The sequence below is a fragment of the Mesoplodon densirostris genome, chromosome 10 (genome assembly GCF_025265405.1).
Source record: "Mesoplodon densirostris isolate mMesDen1 chromosome 10, mMesDen1 primary haplotype, whole genome shotgun sequence".
Classification (NCBI taxonomy): domain Eukaryota; kingdom Metazoa; phylum Chordata; class Mammalia; order Artiodactyla; family Ziphiidae; genus Mesoplodon; species Mesoplodon densirostris.
In genome coordinates this window covers 106,979,817-106,998,201 of record NC_082670.1, presented here as the reverse complement: position 1 = coordinate 106,998,201, position 18,385 = coordinate 106,979,817, and the positions used below count along the sequence as shown (strand labels likewise).

Sequence of the window (18,385 nt, the reverse complement as noted above, 5' to 3'; positions counted from 1 at the left end):
ATGAAGCGTAGAGCGGGGCATCTCTGCTGCCCCAGGGGCTCCAGCGGCTGCCGTGTCTCCCCGACTTCTCTCTCTAGTTCCCGTGCTTTCAGAGAAGGATGCTCAGACCCTCCCCCGGAGGCTGGCTTGAAAAAGGCAAAACTGAAATACAGAAACAGCCGTTGAGAAGCTTCAGGGCCCAGCGGGCGGGCGGGGCAGGGGCGGGGCGAGGGCCCCATTTTACATCTGTCTCACAGCGGCTGGATTGATTCCTTCCGGTGCCGCCTACAGTCAGGCCAGAGCTGACCTGGGGGGCCCAGGGGGCCCCAGCCAGGTGGAGATGCGGGTCCTACTCCAGCTGGGGCTTTGGGGTTGGGACGAGCACCCTTCCACTTCTTCCGGGGTTTTTCCCCCATTGCCTCCGAGGACGTGGTCACAGTCACCGTTGGGCTTGCCTCACGTCGGGGACTCTGGCTGTACAGGGTCTCGCCCTCGCCACCACGTGTGTGGTCAATGCCGTACGATGTGGTTTCTGGCTCCAATTTATTTCAAAGTTTTTTTTTTTTCATTCTCAGACCATTCATTTGGTTCCTGATACCTGTTTCAAATATCCTGCCCTCCAGCCCTTCTTGTTTCACATTTCTTGTCTTTTTTTAATTGTTTTTGAGTTGTGGATTTTGCTCTATTTTTTTTTCAGCCCAGGCCCTCCCTGTCTCCTTTCTTTGGCGGCTCCCGACCGTCTGGTGGACCCACAGGTCTCGGTTACAGCTCCGTCTTTCCCCCGGCGTCTTCTCTCAGGCCGACTGGAGGCGAGAGGGGACGTTTCCAGTTGGAGGCACCCCCAGAGCTGGTGGGGCTCCTGCCTGCAAATAGTCACGGCCCTCCCTAGAGATCAGAGCCCTTTACCAGGGAAATGGCACCAGCACCCAAGAATCTGAGCAGGAGAAACCTCGTTGGGGTTCACGTACGGGAACCTGCCCCTCACTTCTGGGGGGCGCCTGAGGCCCCGAGAGGGCGTACGGTGACGTGATGCGGAGGTGGTGGGCCGAGGACTGGACTGCAGCCTGGAGGGCTCTCCGCCTGGGGTCTTGCCCCGCACTCGCCTCCCTCCGGCTTTGGGCCTTGGCTGTGACGGTGCTCCAGTGGGTGCACAGATGCACCCCCAAGAGACATCGGCCCCACGGGGCGTGGTTCTGTGTTCTTTTTTCTGGCCACTCATTTAGTGTTTCAGTAGAAAGCTTTTCTTTGCAAACAGGGCGTTAGTAGTCAGATAACTCTGGTAGTCAGGACGCTCCCTGTTTTTGCTTCCTTCCAGCAAACGTTGGTGTGGTTCTCTGGTTTGGGGGGAGGTCCTCCTTTCCCAAGCCGGCAGACTGAGTCCCAGGCTTGGTCCTATTTCCTACCCCATAACCGGTGTCTGTTCGGAACCTGGCGTGTGAGGAGGCCACCTGTGCTGTTGCATAGGAGACAGATGCTAAAACGGGGCCCCGCCTGAGCCCCGGCGCGTCCCACCCCACAGTGAGACAGGCCTGGCCTCTTCCCCCAGGCGGGACCCTGCATCTGGGGCTTGGGAGACCCGCCTCAGACCCGAGTGTCTTGTGTGGCTCCGGGGCTCGGGGCGGCTCGGGCGCTGATGTCTCCCCTCTGCCCCTCCCCATCTTCTCTTCCGTTAGGTCCTGGCCTGGCCTTCATTGCCTACCCGAAAGCTGTGACGATGATGCCGCTGCCCACGTTTTGGTCCATCCTTTTTTTTATTATGCTTCTCTTGCTTGGACTGGATAGCCAGGTATGTACAGAGCGAAGGGATGGCCCCTGGGTGGGACCGCCTCCGCCCCCCTCCACCCCCCCAAACCTGGTTCTGGAAGAGCCTCCCTCTTTGTGCTGTGAGTGAGCTGCTCACACCCCTTCACACCCCTCTGCAGACCTGCAGCAGCTTTGGCCAGCCAGGGTTCCTCGGGGACCCCAGGAGTGGAAACAGCCCCAGGGCAGCAGCAGGATGTTGTCTGCCCCAAAGCTCGAGTCTTTGACCTCGGCAAGGGGAAACGGACAGCCACAGGGTGTGGGCCACAGGGAGCCATGGGTACGACTAGCAGGGCAAGCCCGAAAAGCAGTGGCGTGTGCCGTGGAGCATGGGGCACCCAGGCAGGCCAAGGAGGGACATGGCACACACGCCGTTTGGGCAAGGGACCAACACCTCTCTCTAGGGCATGAGGTGGTCACTGGCCAGGCCGTCACTGGCAGACCTAAGTGTGGCCACAGAAGCTGGAACTGCGGCTGTGTTCTCTGCTTCCTGGGGCACATGGGTCCACGAGCTTGGCCCCCACGGGGAAACTGATCCTCTGGAGCCTTGCCAACACCCATCCTGCCCTCCAGCCTTCCCGGCTTTCTGCCCCCTCCCCGCAACAGGCAGGACTCCATGTACACCATGATTATTTCCTGCGCTTCTTAACCCCCGCGTCCCATCCCTCTAGGACTCAGGCCTCCCCCCGACCCCCTGGGGATGTCAGTGAGAGCCAGCTGGGGCTACATCTGGCTTTGGAGTAACACTGTTCCCAGCCCCCATGCTGCTCTGTGTCATGGAACACGTTTCCTCCCCCACTCAGCCTCAGTTTCCTCATCTGGTAAATGGGTATGATTATACCTACATTGCCTTGTGGGAAATACCAGGCACAGTGCCTGGTAGGGAGCAGTCAGTGGTGCTTGGAGGACCGTAGAGTGAGCCCCTGGGACACTTTCCCTGGAGATAGGTGTGTTTTCTCTGAGGCCTTCTTGAGAGCACAGGTGTGGCTCCAGGGGTGGACAGGTAAGGTGTGCAAGGTGGGCTGGCCCTGTGCGCATGGCCATACGGGCCTTCATCTGAGGTCAGGCACTGAAAGGCAGCTTTGTCTGCAGGCTGGGCTCCGCTGCCTCACAGAGGTCTGGTCTCACCCTGTGAGAGGTGGGGTCCTGCTCCTGTTCAGGAGAGAGCTTTGCCACTGCCCCCTGGGCAGCAGCCTCAAAGCCCGTGCCCGGATGGTCCCCGGGGACTCAGAACCGGGCAGGAGGAAAGTCTTAGAAGGTCAGGCAGCGGAGAGGAGGTGGTCCACTAGCAAGGTTAAGAGCAGAGTGGAGGATTTGGCAGAAAGAGGACCAGGATTATCAGAGAAGACGGAAGGAAAACATTTGGGAGACTGTAAACAAAATACTTGTGCCGTTGTTGATGGGCTTGAGCTGTGTAAACAGCAAGAGGACTCCATCCATCATTCCTAGTTAATGAGTTTGGCCTTCAGAGGCCCCAAGCAAATGGCTTTTATAACTTCTTCCAGAGCTCTCAGTGAAAGCCAAAGACAAAAACAGAAAGAGGTTAATAAATGACAAAACATGACATCTCCATGGGCCGAAAATTGGCCTCTTGGGATGCGGAACTGCTTCGTGAACGGGCGGAGGTGGTTATTCATTAGATTCCCCCTGGTTGAGGGTGTGCACCTCTGAGCCAGGCCCACTGCGGCTATTTGCTCAGGGAACCTCAAAGCTCTCAAAGCCAGCCTCGCAGGGAGCCGGTGCTCTCCTGCTTCAGAGCAAGGAACTCATGGCACTGAACGACCTGCCTAACTGATGTGCCAGGAAAGGGCACGGTGGGATTCGAACCCTGGCATCCCTCCCCTGCATCTACGTGCTCTGTGAAGTCAGGGACGTGGGGGAAGGTTTTGCAGATGCCAACGACCACCTCGTACAGCACCAGCAGTGATAAGGGCCCTGCCCTGCGAGCTGTCCACTCGGACCAGGCTTCACGTGTCGTGTGTGGCAAAATACAAATAACACAAAATCAACCATCGTATCCTTTTTTTTTTTTTTCGGTACGCGGGCCTCTCACTGCTGTGGCCTCTCCCGTTGCGGAGCACAGGCTCTGGACGCACAGGCTCAGCGGCCATGGCTCACGGGCCCAGCTGCTCCGCGGCATGTGGGATCTTCCCAGACCGGGGCACGAGCCCGTGTCCCCTGCATCGGCAGGCGGACTCTCAACCACTGGGCCCCCAGGGACGCCCCATCGTAACCATTTTTAAGTGCCCAGCTCAGAGCGTTAAGTACGCTCACGTTGTCGTGCAGCCATCACCACCATCTCCAGAACTTTCTCATGTTCCCAAACTGAAATTCTGTCCCCACTAAACACAAACCCTCCCCGCTAACCTAGCTTTTATGCATCAGCTCCTTAATCCACGCAGTGTCCCGATGCCTGGGTACAACTGTTCCCCAGAGCCGAGAAAACTGAGGCTCAGAGAGAACTGGACCTGGGCTGAGGCCGCACCCAGTGGGTTAAGGACTGGAGTCATGGCTGCCTGTCCCCAGACCTGCCCGTTTGTCCCTGCTAGTTGGCCTTTCCTTTGAGTTCCCCCCAAAGAACTCCGTTCTTTGGACATGCAGGGATCCACAGCCAAGTCTCAGGCAGGGGGCGCGTGAGCCTCGCTCATTAGAGGAGGGAGGGTTCCTAGCATTTGGGGGGAGCACTGTGTTTGGCTGAGGGGCCATCGTACCGCTGTGTGTTTCCCAGGGAGAGGGAGTAGGACCGTCACCCATATGGAGGCAGATGCCTGTCGCTAGCTGGCCCGCCCAAGGGGGACACAGTCTGTGAACAAACAGCGCAAGGAGAAGAGAGCTGGATTCCCTCTCCCCCAGGAGCTCACCCATTCAGCCCCTGATGTGCGTTAGCAGGAATCACCCCATTGCCAGTCTACTCTAATGATTTCCCATCTTTCTCATCACCCCTGTTGAGTACACAAGATGCTCCCATTCTACAGAGAAGGAAGCTGAGGCTCAGAGAAGTCAGGGTCACACCACTATTAAGTGAGGGAGGTCTCGAGAGGCTGGTGGAGGGGTGAGGGCTGGGGTTGGTGTCCCCCAGAGGTGCAGTGAACTTGGAAACAAGTTTATTTTTTATCTTTGGCTGCGTTGGGTCTCTGTTGCTGCGCGTGGACTTTCTCTAGTTGTGGCGAGTAGGGGCTCCTTTTCGTTGTGGTGCGCGGGCTTCTCATTGCGGTGGCTTCTCTTGTTGCAGAGCACGGGCTCTAGGCGCGAGGGTTTCAGTAGTTGTGGCACGCAGGCTCAGTAGTTGTGGCTCATGGGCTCTAGAGCACAGGCTCAGTAGTTGTGGTGCACAGGCTTCATTGCTCCACGGCATGTGGGATCTTCCCGGCCCAGGGATCGAACCCGTGTCCCCTGCACTGGCAGGCGTATTCTTAACCACTGCACCACAAGGGAAATCCCAGAATCTTTGTTTTTAACTGCTTTTCAAGCTTAATGTTTGAGCTGCGGGTCTGCTATAATCCAGTGGCAATTTAGGCTCAGAACCCCTTTGGCTGACACATCAATCAGAGGTCAAATCGTCAGTCCCCTGTTCTCTTTGGACCCCTTTCAAGAGCCTCTTGATCATCTTTTCCCTGAATTTCCAGCCCCTTTGGGCACATGAAAGGGACTTGCTCCTTGTGTATATTCCTCAATCCTCCCGTGATGCTTCCCAAAGGAGTCAGCGGTTGGCCATGTCTTGTAGGAAGGCTGGGGAAACCTCCTTCCCAAAAGCCTCTCCCAGATGAAAGAGCAGACAGGTCGAGGTTTTAGCTTTTTAACGTTTAAAGGAATCAGATGGCCTCAGAGGGTGTGTTGGTTGGCAGAGCAGTTTGGCTATAGCCACCCCAATTATAAGTGCATCTGCATGGCCTTTAACTCTGAAGTGTACTTCTAGACTGTGCTACGGATACTTGTGCACACATGCCTAAAGACAGACTTGGAGGAAGAGTCCTGCCCAGGTCAGCAGCCGCGGAGGCTGGACACTGTGTACAGGGCACTGGTTAGATCCATGATGATAAGCGTCCACAGGGTGGAGTTTTATGCCACCATTTAAAAACCGAGGCAGCTGCATGGACTGCTGTGGGATGACCTCCGGGATAAATCATTAGGTGCAAAGATGAGAAGGTTTAGAAAGATTGAGGGTCACCCTGGAAAGTTACCCATGGACTGGCCTTTTCGATCAGCTATTTTACCTTTGGGAGCCCAGGGGAGGGTTCCTGGGGTCACGGGCAGCATTTGGCTCACACACATGGGCCTTTGGGCGGCATGCACGTGTGCAAAATCCCCCCACGGGCCCATGATCCCCACAGGGTTAAAAACCACCATGTGAATTGGATGGGGAGCTGAGGCCCAGATTTGCCTGGGTTACCACCCATTGGTCACGTGCTGCCGTGCGGCCCTTTGTGCCAGGCCCGGCCGGGTGCTCAAGGCCCAGAAATGATGGGGCACCGCCCTTGGCTTCAAAGATGACCCAGACCAAAGTGGGAGGTTGCCGCGTCGACGCACGCGTGCCAGCAAGCGTGCCCAGTGGAGGGTCAGCACGGGCCTCAGAGAAGCGCTCAGGGCCGCAGAGGTGTGGAGTATGTGGGCAGCGGCGCGTGGCCCGCCAGGCCTGGCTCAGCGGGCAGGACTACTCTCCACACGTAGCCCAACGGTGTGGACACTGCCCCACAGCCGACCTCGCCGGGGCCTTGTCTCTGAGCTGAGGGGCTGCTGGACCTCTGCCACTCACCCCTCTCCTTTCCTCCCCAGTTTGTGGAAGTGGAAGGACAGATCACATCCTTGGTTGATCTTCACCCATCCTTCCTAAGGAAGGGTTTCCGCCGGGAAATCTTCATCGCCTCCATATGTTGTGTCAGCTACCTGCTGGGGCTGACCATGGTGACGGAGGTAGGTGGCTCTCTCACCTGGCATGAGGGGCCTCCCCTGGCAGGGCTCTTGTTGCTCTAAATATGTTTCAAAGGTCAGTTCAAGGCCACGCCACCTCCCCGCTCCCCCCTGTGGAGGCAGCTGGGTGAGAGCTCCAGGCCCGCTGAGCTCCCGGCCACCCTACTTCAGGAGTCCTGCCCCATCCAGGGGAAGCAGGAGGCAGCTCAGGACCCAGCACTTGAGCCAGACTCCCTGCCCCATTTCGCTGTTACCCTGGTAGCACAGTGGCCACCCTCTGCCCTCTGTCCCTCCTCATCCCCAGAGGCCTGAGGAGGGGTCCTTCAGCCGAAATCCATTTTAACCACAGCTCTGTTTCCCCCCCCCCCGCCCCCCACTGTGTGCAGTGGCCCTTCTCAGGCCTGCAGGGGAGGCATGTGAGCGTGTGAGCCTAAGCCCGGACCCGGGCTCATCCCTCCTGTGCCCCTCACCCATCTCTCCATACTCTCCAGCACAGGGTTGCATTTGCCCCCAAATTTGGGGTTTCACATCACCGATTTTCCTTACCAGAAGTAAAAATAAATGCTTTTCTCGAAGTGTCTGTAAGAAACACCCCCTGAAAGGCAGACCACAGGTTCATACACTGAGCAATGGGGTCTCACTGAAGTCTTCTGTGTTGGCCACAGTGAGTGTTAAGCCCCTCCTTTGGAAACAGGCTTCAGAGAACCCATCATTTTTTGCTAAGAAAGACATGTTTTGCTTTCTTTGCTGTGTGTGTGTGTGTCTCTTTAATTAAATTTGTCATACATGAAGTTAAGCATCTTTTTAGACATGTGTCTGGTCCTTACACCCTCTGCGCTTTTTTTTCCCTTGGGTTTTCTATTTCTTATTGACAGGCCAGATCTCTTTATATATTGAGGGAATGAGATGCCAAATAACAAATCCACTTTCTCTGGTTTTTTCTTCACAGGGTGGCATGTATGTGTTTCAGCTCTTTGACTACTATGCAGCTAGCGGTGTATGCCTTTTGTGGGTTGCATTCTTTGAATGTTTTGCTATTGCCTGGATATATGGTGAGTAGAGATGTTTGCATATCTTACTCAAGTCTCTCCTTTGGGCTTCTCTATCTAGAAGCTTCAGAAACAGAATTCTAGTGGGAATTTCATTTTGAGTCAGACACAGAGGCGCTCCCTGCCCGGACTTTTCCTCTCAAGGCCGCCCCTTCCAGCACAAATAATCTGACCGTAGCCACACCGAAGATTCTCCCCATGCTGAAGGTGCGAGGTGTGAGTGGATGCTTTGACAAACGCAGAATTTGGCCGTGCAGGGGTCTGTCTTTGATGAACCACTCTAGGGTCCAGGAATGGTCCATTCTGACTTCCTTGAGACCTTGGAATGGCCACATGGGGATTTGGGGGTCTGTGTAAAGTTGCCAGAAAAATACCGGGTGCCCAGAGACATGTGAATTTTAGATCATTTCAGATAAACGTCTGCCAACACTTGGGTCTATGTGGTGTGGAGTTGCAGGGACCTGGATGAGGCCCTGGAGACACCCCCTCCCCGCCACCACCCCCAGGGCCCTTGAGCCCCTGCTGTGCTGTTCCCGGGGCGGATGCCTCATCGGACACCAGGTCAACATCTGTCTGCCTCTGTCTCTTACAGGCAGTGATAACTTTTATGACGGTATTGAGGACATGATCGGCTATCGGCCTGGGCCCTGGATGAAGTACAGCTGGGCCGTGGTCACTCCGCTTCTCTGTCTCGTGAGTGTCCTTCCGCGCGGCCGTGGGCAGTAGCCGTTCCTCCCTGGGGCTTGACAGTTTCACCCGCTAATGCATCGTTCGCTCAGCATCTGCTTAGTGCTGGCCTCTGACAGGCCTAGTGACAGCTGTGCTGGGGAGGGGCCAGGCTGCTCCGGAGGGTTCCCCATGCAGCATGAGCAGGAGCTGGTCAGGAGGAGGGAGTAGGAATGGCAGTGCTGGCAGAGGGGTGCGAGGTGGGCACGCCAATGCATTTCAGGGTTCCATCACTGAGTACATGACCTTTCCCCAAACCCTTCCAGAGTTCATGGGCACAGTCAGGGTCACTGATTAAGTTGAGGGGCCTTGGGGAATGTCGAATGGAGACGTCATAGACCCTGGAAATGTGGTGTTTCCCATGGAGGGTGGGGCTTGTGCCTGGAGAGTGCAGGTCCCAGCAGAGGGGAGCCCTGGGCTCTCCCAGGAACAAGGAAGCTTGGTAGCCGCCAGGACCCAAGGGCAGTGATGTGCACGTCCCCCTTCGCAGCAGGGTTCCTGCACCTGCCATCTGGGGACGTGGCCTTGGGGCCCAGGCACCCGTTACGCTCCGCTAGGAGGCTCTGGCCAAAGGGAGGTCCTCTGCAGCAAAAGCTGCTTCCCTGCCGGTGTTTGAAACCTATCGTGAGCTTGGAGCTAATTGCAAGGAAAGACGTCTGCTCTGCTGCTCTCAGCTCAGACCGTGGGGAGCACAGATGGCAGAAATGTTCCTTGTGTTTAGGAACCAGGTGCCGGGAGATACATGGGCCCTCCCCTCAGTGACCTCTGTTTCCAGGCCTTTCCTCGCAGGGCCCCAGTTCCTGCATTTGTAAAACAAGGAGACTGACTGATGCGGGGCTGAGTGGCAGCGACCGTCTTAGGTTGTCTTAGGTTGTTACTTTATTCCTGAGCGCGGTCTCGGCCTTTTCATCTGAGATGCAGATTTTCCCCACAAAATTAAGGAAGCTGTGGCAGCCAGTAACCACGATCGGGGAGTGCATTGTTGGAGGTGAATTTAGGTGGGTGCAAAGCCCATGTTCTCATCCTCACTTAATGATTTATTTGTGGGCGACTCCCCTCACCACTCTGACCATCAGATTCCTCCTCCCTCCCTCCCTCGGGGATTGGATAGGTGAGAGGCTGCATTCTGAGGTGGCGGGAAGAGAAACGTGACACAGGCAGGCACGCTGCTTCCCGGGTTGAGTTGGGAGGGCAGAGCTACCCTCCCTTGGGACCCTCCCCGACTAAGCTTCACCCCACACGTAGGACAGCAACAACAGGGCCAGGCATACAGTAGGTGCCTAATGAAGAGCTTTCCCCCCACCCCCTCAAACCCCCCTTATTAGATAATGAAGGTTTGAGTCATTTTCACTGGGTTCTACACGGAGAGGCTGTAGTTCTGACCAGAAGCAGCCCTCCAGCCAGCCTAGCATGCAGGCTTTGGGGCGCAGAGCTGACCCCACCCCACCCCTATGTTCCTTAAGAACTAAAAGCCACTTCTGTTTTTCCTTTTGATGCCACCATTTTAAAGTATCATTGATCATTGGTGAGTCTGACCCTCCCAGAGGATAAGACAGTCCTAGGGAGGACCACAAGCCCAGGCAGGCAGCGCCACACTGAGAGTGCAGGGGAAAAAGCCTGTTTGGCTGGAAATAGGTCTGTCAGTCAGTGATGTGGACACGCTTAAGGGACAGAGCCCTATGCTGTGTTCTGATAATGGACCCCTGGATGCAAAGGTGGTTCAAAACCAACCTTCAAGATAAAGACAAGCTGATCCTAAAATATAGTTCACTTGAAGTTTTTGGATGCTTATTTTTAAGATTAGAAAATGCTTAGGATTATTATAAATCAATATTTATCAAAAAGTAAACATTTTTGATAAATGGCTTGGGCGTGGCTTAGGCTGGACCCCCCCAACAGGGCAGCAAGGCCCAGGTCCACACCCTGCCTTGGGGGCTGGGCCTGGGGCTCAGAGAGGGAGGTGGAGGGGTGGCAGTGGGGGAAGGGAAGCTGTGTGCCCCCAGAGCTACACCACGTGTCAGGGAAACAGGGGAATGAGACAGACAAACCTCCCGCTCTCATTGACTCAGGCTGGGTGGGGGACGAGTAATTGTGATCACGAAGAATCAAAGAATCGCGCTTTCTGGGAAGGGAAGTGTGGGCACCTGACTGAGCCTGGGCGGGGCCTGGGCAGGACCATTAGTGCAAATTTAGGGTGAGGAGAAGGTGAGCAAGAGAGAGGTTCCCAGTGAGTGGGAACAGCCTGCCCGGAGGCCCCAGGGCAAGCGGCTGAGAAGCTGAAAGGAATTCCAGCTGGAGTATAGTTGCAGAGGACAAGGCAGTGGGTAGGTGACAGGGAATTGCCGGCCAGACAAGGAGTTTGCATCCCGAAGGTCCTGGGGAGCCGCAGAAGGGTTTTGAGCAAGGAGGCGGCTTGATCAGGTCTACCCTGGGGGCAGCCCTCCTGCACCAGAGGGAGAAGGGTGTGAGCCTCTTGGGTGGAGCCTGCCCTGGTCCCAGAAGCCCCCTGACCGCCCCCGTCTCTCCACAGGGATGTTTTATCTTCTCTCTTGTCAAGTACGTACCCCTGACTTACAACAAAGTCTACGTGTACCCCAACTGGGCCATCGGGCTGGGCTGGAGCCTGGCCCTGTCCTCCATTGTGTGCGTCCCCTTGGTCATGGTCATCCGCCTCTGCCAGACGGAAGGGCCATTCCTCGTGGTAAGCACACAGGGCCCTGAGTCTGGATTTGGGGTGGGGGCAGGATGCTGAAGGCCAGCCAGCTGTCAGTTTGCTGTGTGACCTTGGGCAGGTCACTTGCCCTCTCTGAACCCCAGAGCCCTCACCTGCCCTGTGGAGTGGTTGAGACTGTGGGCAGGAGAGTGTGTAGTGGGAAAATGGGCAGCAGTGACACATTCAGGGGCCGGGCCGGGGGCCGGAGAGGTGGTGGCGCCTTTGGATGCCAAGATGAGAGCCAGGGCTTCACCCGGGAGCAGTGGGGACCAGTGGGGACCAGGTTTCCCAAGCGGTGAGACGGGAGACAGGAGCTCAGGAGCAAGGCTAAGCTGCAGCCAGATGCCTTCCCTGGCCCTGGAGCCAAGTTTCAGACGAGCCCAGCCCGTGCTGGTGTTCTCCTCGCCGGACATGTGGCCCCATCTGCTGCCTGACCCTCAGAAACCACCTGTGCACCGAGCAGACCCTCCAGCTCCCAGGCCCCTGTGCCCGCCAGTCTCCTCCCTGAGCCTCCCTCCCGCCGCCATGCTCTCAGAAATTCCTCCAACAATCCTGGAGATTCCAGGCCCTGGCAAAAGTCGGGGCTCTTTCCAAGAAATCCTTTTCTTAGAATCTCCCTTAACCTTTGGGCTTGGGCTGGCTCCAAGACGGCACTGTTTTGTTCTGGGCTGTTTTTATTGTTATTCTCTTAAAAATCTGGAGCCAGGATGTCCTGGGGCCCTGGCTCCCTCTTGGGCTGGGCCGGTTTCCTTGTGGGCAGGGGATTGGCCTGGTGGTGTTATTGGTGGGGAAAGATGCCAGGCCGGGCAGAAGGAGACCAGACCAGCCTTCCCGAGACAGAGGAAGTAGGCAGGGGTATGCCGGGAGGAAACCATGAGGCTGGGGTCTGTCTGAGCCAGGAGGACCCTTGGGGTGTTCCTGCAGCACTGGACCCATTGTATTTTCTCAGAGGACACAGGGAAGGACCCCAGCATTCAGCTAGAATGCTGATTGGCCCTATTATTTGTCAAAATACTGAAATACTGGGCCTGGGACGGACCCAGCCCCTCCCCCAGGAATTTCCAGAATGTCCCTACCACCCAGAAATCAAAGGGTTAGTTGAGGGCACAACAGGGGGTGTTGGATGTCTGTCCTGATTGCTCAGTGCCCACAGCTACACCCAACAGGTCACTGACTTGTGTCTCTTTGAAGCCTAATTTTAAAATATTGTTGCATCCCAAGTTTAGAGGTTTGGGCACAGTGGGGTTGGTGTGGGGGAAGGATTCGAGTCCACCCCAAATTCACAACCGGTCCTCACCCCCAAACCTGACCATTAACCAAAGCCCCCTCCTCTGAAGGCAGCTGGCCGCCATCCACCTGTCTTCACCACATGCCCCTCGACCACCTACCTGCACAGGTTGCCAAGGGGTCCTCCCAGCCATGAACTTCTCTCTGAGCTCCATCCTGGGAGGATTCCAATTATGTCTGCATTTCCTGCATAAACGGGGCCCCAGGTAGCTGCCCAGGGGTGTTTGCCTCATGTCCCCAGTTCGGGGCTCACACCCATTGTACAGATGTCAGGAGAGGCAAAGTGATGAAGGGGGAGCAGGGCCCTCCCCTCCTGCTGGGTTCCACCCTCGCCCTGTACCTGGGGCCTCTGGTCTGGTTCCTCCAGGGCCCAGGCAGCCAACCCAGGTGGGGAGGGGGACTGGGGAGCGGGGGCTCAGGGGAAGGTGAGCACCATCGCAGGATGCAGTGATGCTCTCAGCTCTGGCCCCCGTTTTCAAGGAGATGTGGGCCTGGGGTTGCCAGACCTGTGGTTTTTAAAGAGTAGATGGAAGTCCGGATTTTCAAATGAAATATCGTAGCTTTTAACAAGCAGCTTTTAAAAATTGTTATATACCTAATTTGAACGTAAATGCTGAGATAGAGGGTTTCTTGTTAGCACCTGCTTCCTACTTAAGCCTCTGAGTGGACGCTTGGCCGGAGGTGGGCCGGGAGGCGGGAGCTCTGAGTTCAAGTCCCAGCTCTGCTGTTGCTTTTCTGGGTGCCCTGGGGAGGGCTCTTTCCCTTACTTCCCTTACTGATCCTATTATCTGGCAACCTGGGGAGGACAAACTGCCGTGTGCCTGGCAGTGGTCCAGCTTCTGGCCCCTCTGTTGGGAGGGGCAGCGCAGACCCAGGCAGTGGTCTCCAGGCCCTCAGTGGGGAAATGGAGAAGGCAGGACATGCAGCTTGTGGGAGACGGAGGTTCTCCTCCGGGAAAGTGGGAGCCATGGGAGGCTCAAGACAGTTACCCAACCTCGGACATACGAATTGCAGAAACTCAGCTGCTTTGCAAGTAAGAGAGATAGGGGAATGGGAATCACAAGGAGGTGTATTTCAGCTCCATGGGAGAAAGAATGGGGAAAGAGTTTGGAGGCGTGAGTCCCCTGTCCCTGAGGTATGTAAGCAGGGCTTGGCCAAGGAAATTACCGGCGGGCACTCTGCCCTCATTCAGGGCCTGGAGGGACCTTAGTTCAAGTCCTCTATTTGCCAGTGGATGAAATGGGTGGTCCAGAGAGGGTACTAGTTTGGCAAAGGCCACAGAGCACACTGGCAGGACCCGAGGTGAAGAGGGAAACCAGGCCCGCTGACTTGCCTCCCTATGCCTGTCCCCTTCTTTCTCCAGAGACTCAAGTACCTGCTGACCCCGAGGGAACCCAACCGTTGGGCCGTGGAGCGAGAGGGGGCGACGCCCTACAGCTCCCGCATGTCCGTTAACAGCGCGCTCAGGAAACCAACCCACATCATAGTGGAGACCATGATGTGAGCTCTCTCCCAGTCGACGGGCTGCTTTCCTGCTGTTTACTAACATTAGATTCTTATAGGACCAGGTTTACAGAGCTTTATATTTGCACTAGGATTTTTTTTTAATTGTCACAGAAAATGTGTGTGTGTGTGTGTGCGTGTGTGTGTGTGTGTGTGGTGTTGTGTGTATGTGTATTTTGTTTTGATTTGGGGATATTTTGTACAAAAAGTATACCCACGGGCAGCTGCCCGGGGTGAGGCACAGCTTTCATATGGAATTAGATGTATTTTATGGGAACTTGGTCAATTTTTCTTTGTATTTTTTTTAACATATAACTGTGTAGACACGTAGAGATTGTCCTACACTTTTACCACTTGAATTGATCTTGCCAGCAATAGATCTTGTTTTCAAAAGCAATTCTTCGGTGCTGTGTAGCTGGCAGAAAGTTCTGCCCCCAAAATGCAGGGTGGAATTTTCCTGGGACAGCAGACCCATTTTAAAGGTGTAGTACCTTACCAGCCTGGTTCAAGCGAAGCAAACAGCTATCTGGCCAGACCCCGAAGGGGCTGGAGAAAGGAAGGCTGTCAGGAGACGCCTCACGACACTTGTCTTAGCCAACAAGAGAGATGCCAAAATAATGAACCAACCCCTCAAATATAAAGGGACTCAAAGCCCACAGATGAGGCCCAACAGGAAAAGTCTGATGCTAAGAGCACTGGGAACCATTGCATCAAGAGCAGAGTCCCTTTTACTTCGAGTTTGAGGGGTGGATAGCGAGAAGGACCGTGAGAACCATCCGTGTGCGAGGGGGCGGCGTCCTTCCTGGGGCGTCCCAGGGAGGGAGTGGAGGCTGCCCAGCAGGAGCCGGGGGTCTCAGGGCTGCAGACCTCACACAGATGGGGCTCTCGCCTGGATGGGGATTCCGATCAGGTTCTGGTTGTTCCCCCAGCCGACATCTCTCGCAGCTGCTTGTAGGGGAAGCGTGGCATACGTATTTGGTGAGGGGCGAGGGGTGAGCAAGTGGACCAAAGGACGTGGCCCCAGGCGCCCGGGACCTGACTTGGGGGAGGGGGCGGTGCTCTTCTTTCCTCAGCTCTCCACCCTCAGCTCTGTATTCATCTCTCAGAGGCTCTTGTTGAAGACCCCAGCCCGGGGCCGCCCTGGCGCCTAGCAGGGAGTGCCAGGAGCGAGCTTTCATGGGGGCGAGGTGCTCCCCAAACTTTCCTGCAAATTCAGGCACAAGTACAACCCGCGCTGGTAACCTGGGAGATAAGGAAAGTCTTTATTCCCCCTTCCCCACAAAAGCTGGGGTCGGGTATGCACTATGTGGGTGATCGAGGTCAGGAGGTGAGTCAGGGTTGTTCGGGGGGCAGGCACCCCAGAACCGGCGTTCCTCCCTGAACCAGGACGGAAGGTGCTCCACCTTTAAAATCCCAAGTACGGACACCCCTCCACCCAGCCCGCATTTGGATCTAAACGGTGCCATTTAAACAGAAACTTCCAAGTTCAGGGTCTAAAGTAAACTGAAACGTTGTCACGCGCAAACGGCAGTGACTGCCTCGGGGGGGGGGGGGGGGCGTGGAGAGCAGGATCCAGCTCTGGTGTTCAGAGCAGGGGCTCTCTGAATCCTGGGACCCCCTCCCCAAATCCGGGCAGGGGAGGCGTCTCGGGTGTCCCCCTCCCAAGGGGCAGAGACGATTCTGAACCTCTCGTCTTCAGCAAGCATTCACAGTCTGCTGTCTCCAAAACATACACCCTGCCAAACAGCACCCAATCCTATTCCAAACCGTCAGCAAGTCTGTGTGCCTGTTTTACGATGCATTTATGGTTGCTACTGTGTCTGATTGGATTGTATTGTTTTTGGTTTTTTTCCTAATTTTATCAAGTAGGAATGTGACCTGTTCTCCTTTGTCTTACGGAACTTTAGTAAACTAACCACTGTTGATGACTGGGGACAGGTTACGTGCGGGGGTGACGAGGGCCACAATGTTTCGGGTTGGTAGGCAAATTGCAACATTCTGGAAATGGCCCGAAAAAGGCCTCTTCTTATAAGATTCCCAGACCAAATTCTAGACCAAAGACACATGCAGACCAAGCCCCCAGGCCCCGCCTGGAAGGGAGGTCAGCCACTTTCCCAAGCCTGGTCCTCGCCCATCTCCCGGAGCACCTGTCTCCACTTGTGGCCCTCCTGTCTGATACCCTGGCTCTTGTGTATCAGCAGACTCTGCTCTATGAGTACAATGTGTAATGGTGTGTGACTTCTATGACTCCACATAAAGGAAACTTGTCATTGGAGCTCACGACTCTGGTCCGCCTGTCCCTGGGCAGTCCCCCATCCATGCTCTGCCTGGGATGGGTTGGAAATTCTGATGCTTGCAGCCATATCTGGAAGGGATGCAAGAGAGAGGTTTAAAGGATGTTTTTAGCATGCAGAAATGGGTAATGGCCCCAGGATAATCTCACCTGGGGAGATGCTCTGTCCAGCTGGGCCTGGGCCCTGTTAGTCCCTATGGTGGAACCGCAGGGCCACTGATAGAGAGGCTTCCTGGGCCCCCCCCCCCCCGGTCAGCACCCTCGTTGTCAAAGGGGCGTGTTCTCCCTGAAGACCAAAGACCAGCCTTTATGAAAAAGGACATGCTCCGTTCATCCCTGAACTCTGGGGACGCGGTGAGCTGCAACCCACCCTGTGACCATGCTCATGGGCCAGCTGGATCCCAAGCTATGGCTTAGTGGGACGGGAACACCGGTCCACCCGGCAGCCTCCCCTCAGCAGCCGTCTGGAAGCGAGGCACTGAGACGTCTGTTGCACCACAGGAAACTGAGGGGTCCAGGCAGAGCCCCTCAGACAGCATTTAGCCTGAGGCCACGTGGGAAATTCCCAGGTGGCCGGAAGTGGCCTTGGATGATTTCTGGGCCATACACAGCTCCCTCTCTGTAGCTCCGGTCCCACATTCTCACCCCAGATCCCCAGCACACCCCAAGATGGTGGGGAGACAGAGGGGAGAGGGAGCCCCCCTCAGCCTAGCCCAGAGTGTTCTTGTGTCCCCAGGTGCCACCGCACGGTGGTCAGGGCCCCAGCCAACATCTCCCAGCACTACCCCTCCAGCTGGGGCAATGCTTTGGGCAGCCAGTGCTCCAGCAGGCGTGCCTCCCTTCCGCACCAAGCCTCAGACACAGTCTGGGAAAGGACCCAAGAGAAACCCCCTCAAGGCGGCTACAGGTCCCATCCAGCCCTCAAACCCAAGGTCAGGTGGGCCAGGCAAGGCTGTCCACGTGGATGCTATGAATATCACTGTGCAAAAATCCAGCAAGCACAAACCCACAAAACAACAAAGCTCAGACATCAAAACTTGGAGAGGGGTGTAGGTACCCAGCAGCCAGGAAATAGCATTCCCCCCTCCTCTGTGCTCCCTCTCAGTGCCAGGCTTTCAGACTGCAGCTCGGAAGCTGGGTTTCATTGTTCTCTTATGGGTGTCACTACAGACTATTCTGCCGTGTTCCCTGAGGGATTGGAGCATCTTGTTATATACTTGGCTTCAAATTGAGATGTTGGCTTAATTTTCTTTTTTAAACCCAATTAATTTTCGAATCCTAGCAACTGTGACTGTATTTAGCACAAGAGAATGCTGAGAATGTGGGTCTTGCTTCCTTCCAGAAATATGTCTGGCTCACCAGAACTTTTTTTGAAACTTCAAAATATTTTTAAGATATTTTAAACTTTTGTAAAAAAAAAAAAATCAACCAACAAGAGACTCTTCTGAGGAGGAGCATTTGTATTTGAATAAAATCCTTGGTGTGTAATTCAGTCTTGCAGTATACAAGCTTTTATGTATAAATGTTTTCTGTTATGAATCCCTGTATTTTGCAGGGGTTTTCTTTTCCTCTTTGGCTTTTTAGATAAATATGTATACCTATATTTTAAATTCATCTTTGCTTTTTTTTTTTTAGAGGAGTTTGTAATCACCTTATAACATGAAAATAAACATTTCCTTTTTAAAATCCAAAACGTGTGGGTTCTGTTCTGACGCAGCTGTTTCTCTTTACGTTTGGCAAGTAGTTTACAGTTTACAAAGGGCTTTCATTTCTGCCCTGGGACATTCCTCAGAGCGGGGTGTTATTCCCTGAGGTTGGAGACACTGAGGTAGAGGTTCAGGAGGGGACAGTTTGCCTCAGGGCGCATGAGTCCCTGAAAGAGTGGGGACTCTCCCCAGATTCCGCCTCTGCTCCAGCTGCTTCTACTGATGTCCTGCGACTGGGAGGTCTCATCACCTGAGCCCACCCCCTTCATGCTGATTGGAGGCGGTGCTCACCACGCCCCAGCACCAGGTGGTATCACTTACACCCAAACGAAGGCTCTGACCTTCCGGCCGAGAGAGCGCAGGCTGCTGGGAGTCTGGTAAGCGACCAGCCCCGGAGGGATGAAGCCGCGGACACTGGGAC

General features: G+C 55.3%; 1 protein-coding gene across 2 annotated transcripts in view; it reads left to right on the top strand.

Moving 5' to 3' along the window:
* The window catches only part of SLC6A6 (solute carrier family 6 member 6), an 81,376-nt gene extending 63,525 nt beyond the window's left edge, over nucleotides 1-17,851 (top strand). For both annotated transcript variants that reach the window (XM_060109270.1, XM_060109268.1), the window contains exons 10-15: nucleotides 1,653-1,765; nucleotides 6,553-6,690; nucleotides 7,637-7,739; nucleotides 8,329-8,429; nucleotides 10,993-11,163; nucleotides 13,826-17,851. In XM_060109270.1, the coding sequence (XP_059965253.1) occupies nucleotides 1,653-1,765; nucleotides 6,553-6,690; nucleotides 7,637-7,739; nucleotides 8,329-8,429; nucleotides 10,993-11,163; nucleotides 13,826-13,966 (767 nt within the window). In that variant the 3' untranslated portion in view covers nucleotides 13,967-17,851. The remainder of the gene's footprint in view (nucleotides 1-1,652; nucleotides 1,766-6,552; nucleotides 6,691-7,636; nucleotides 7,740-8,328; nucleotides 8,430-10,992; nucleotides 11,164-13,825) is intronic.
* Nucleotides 17,852-18,385: the final 534 nt, after the last annotated feature.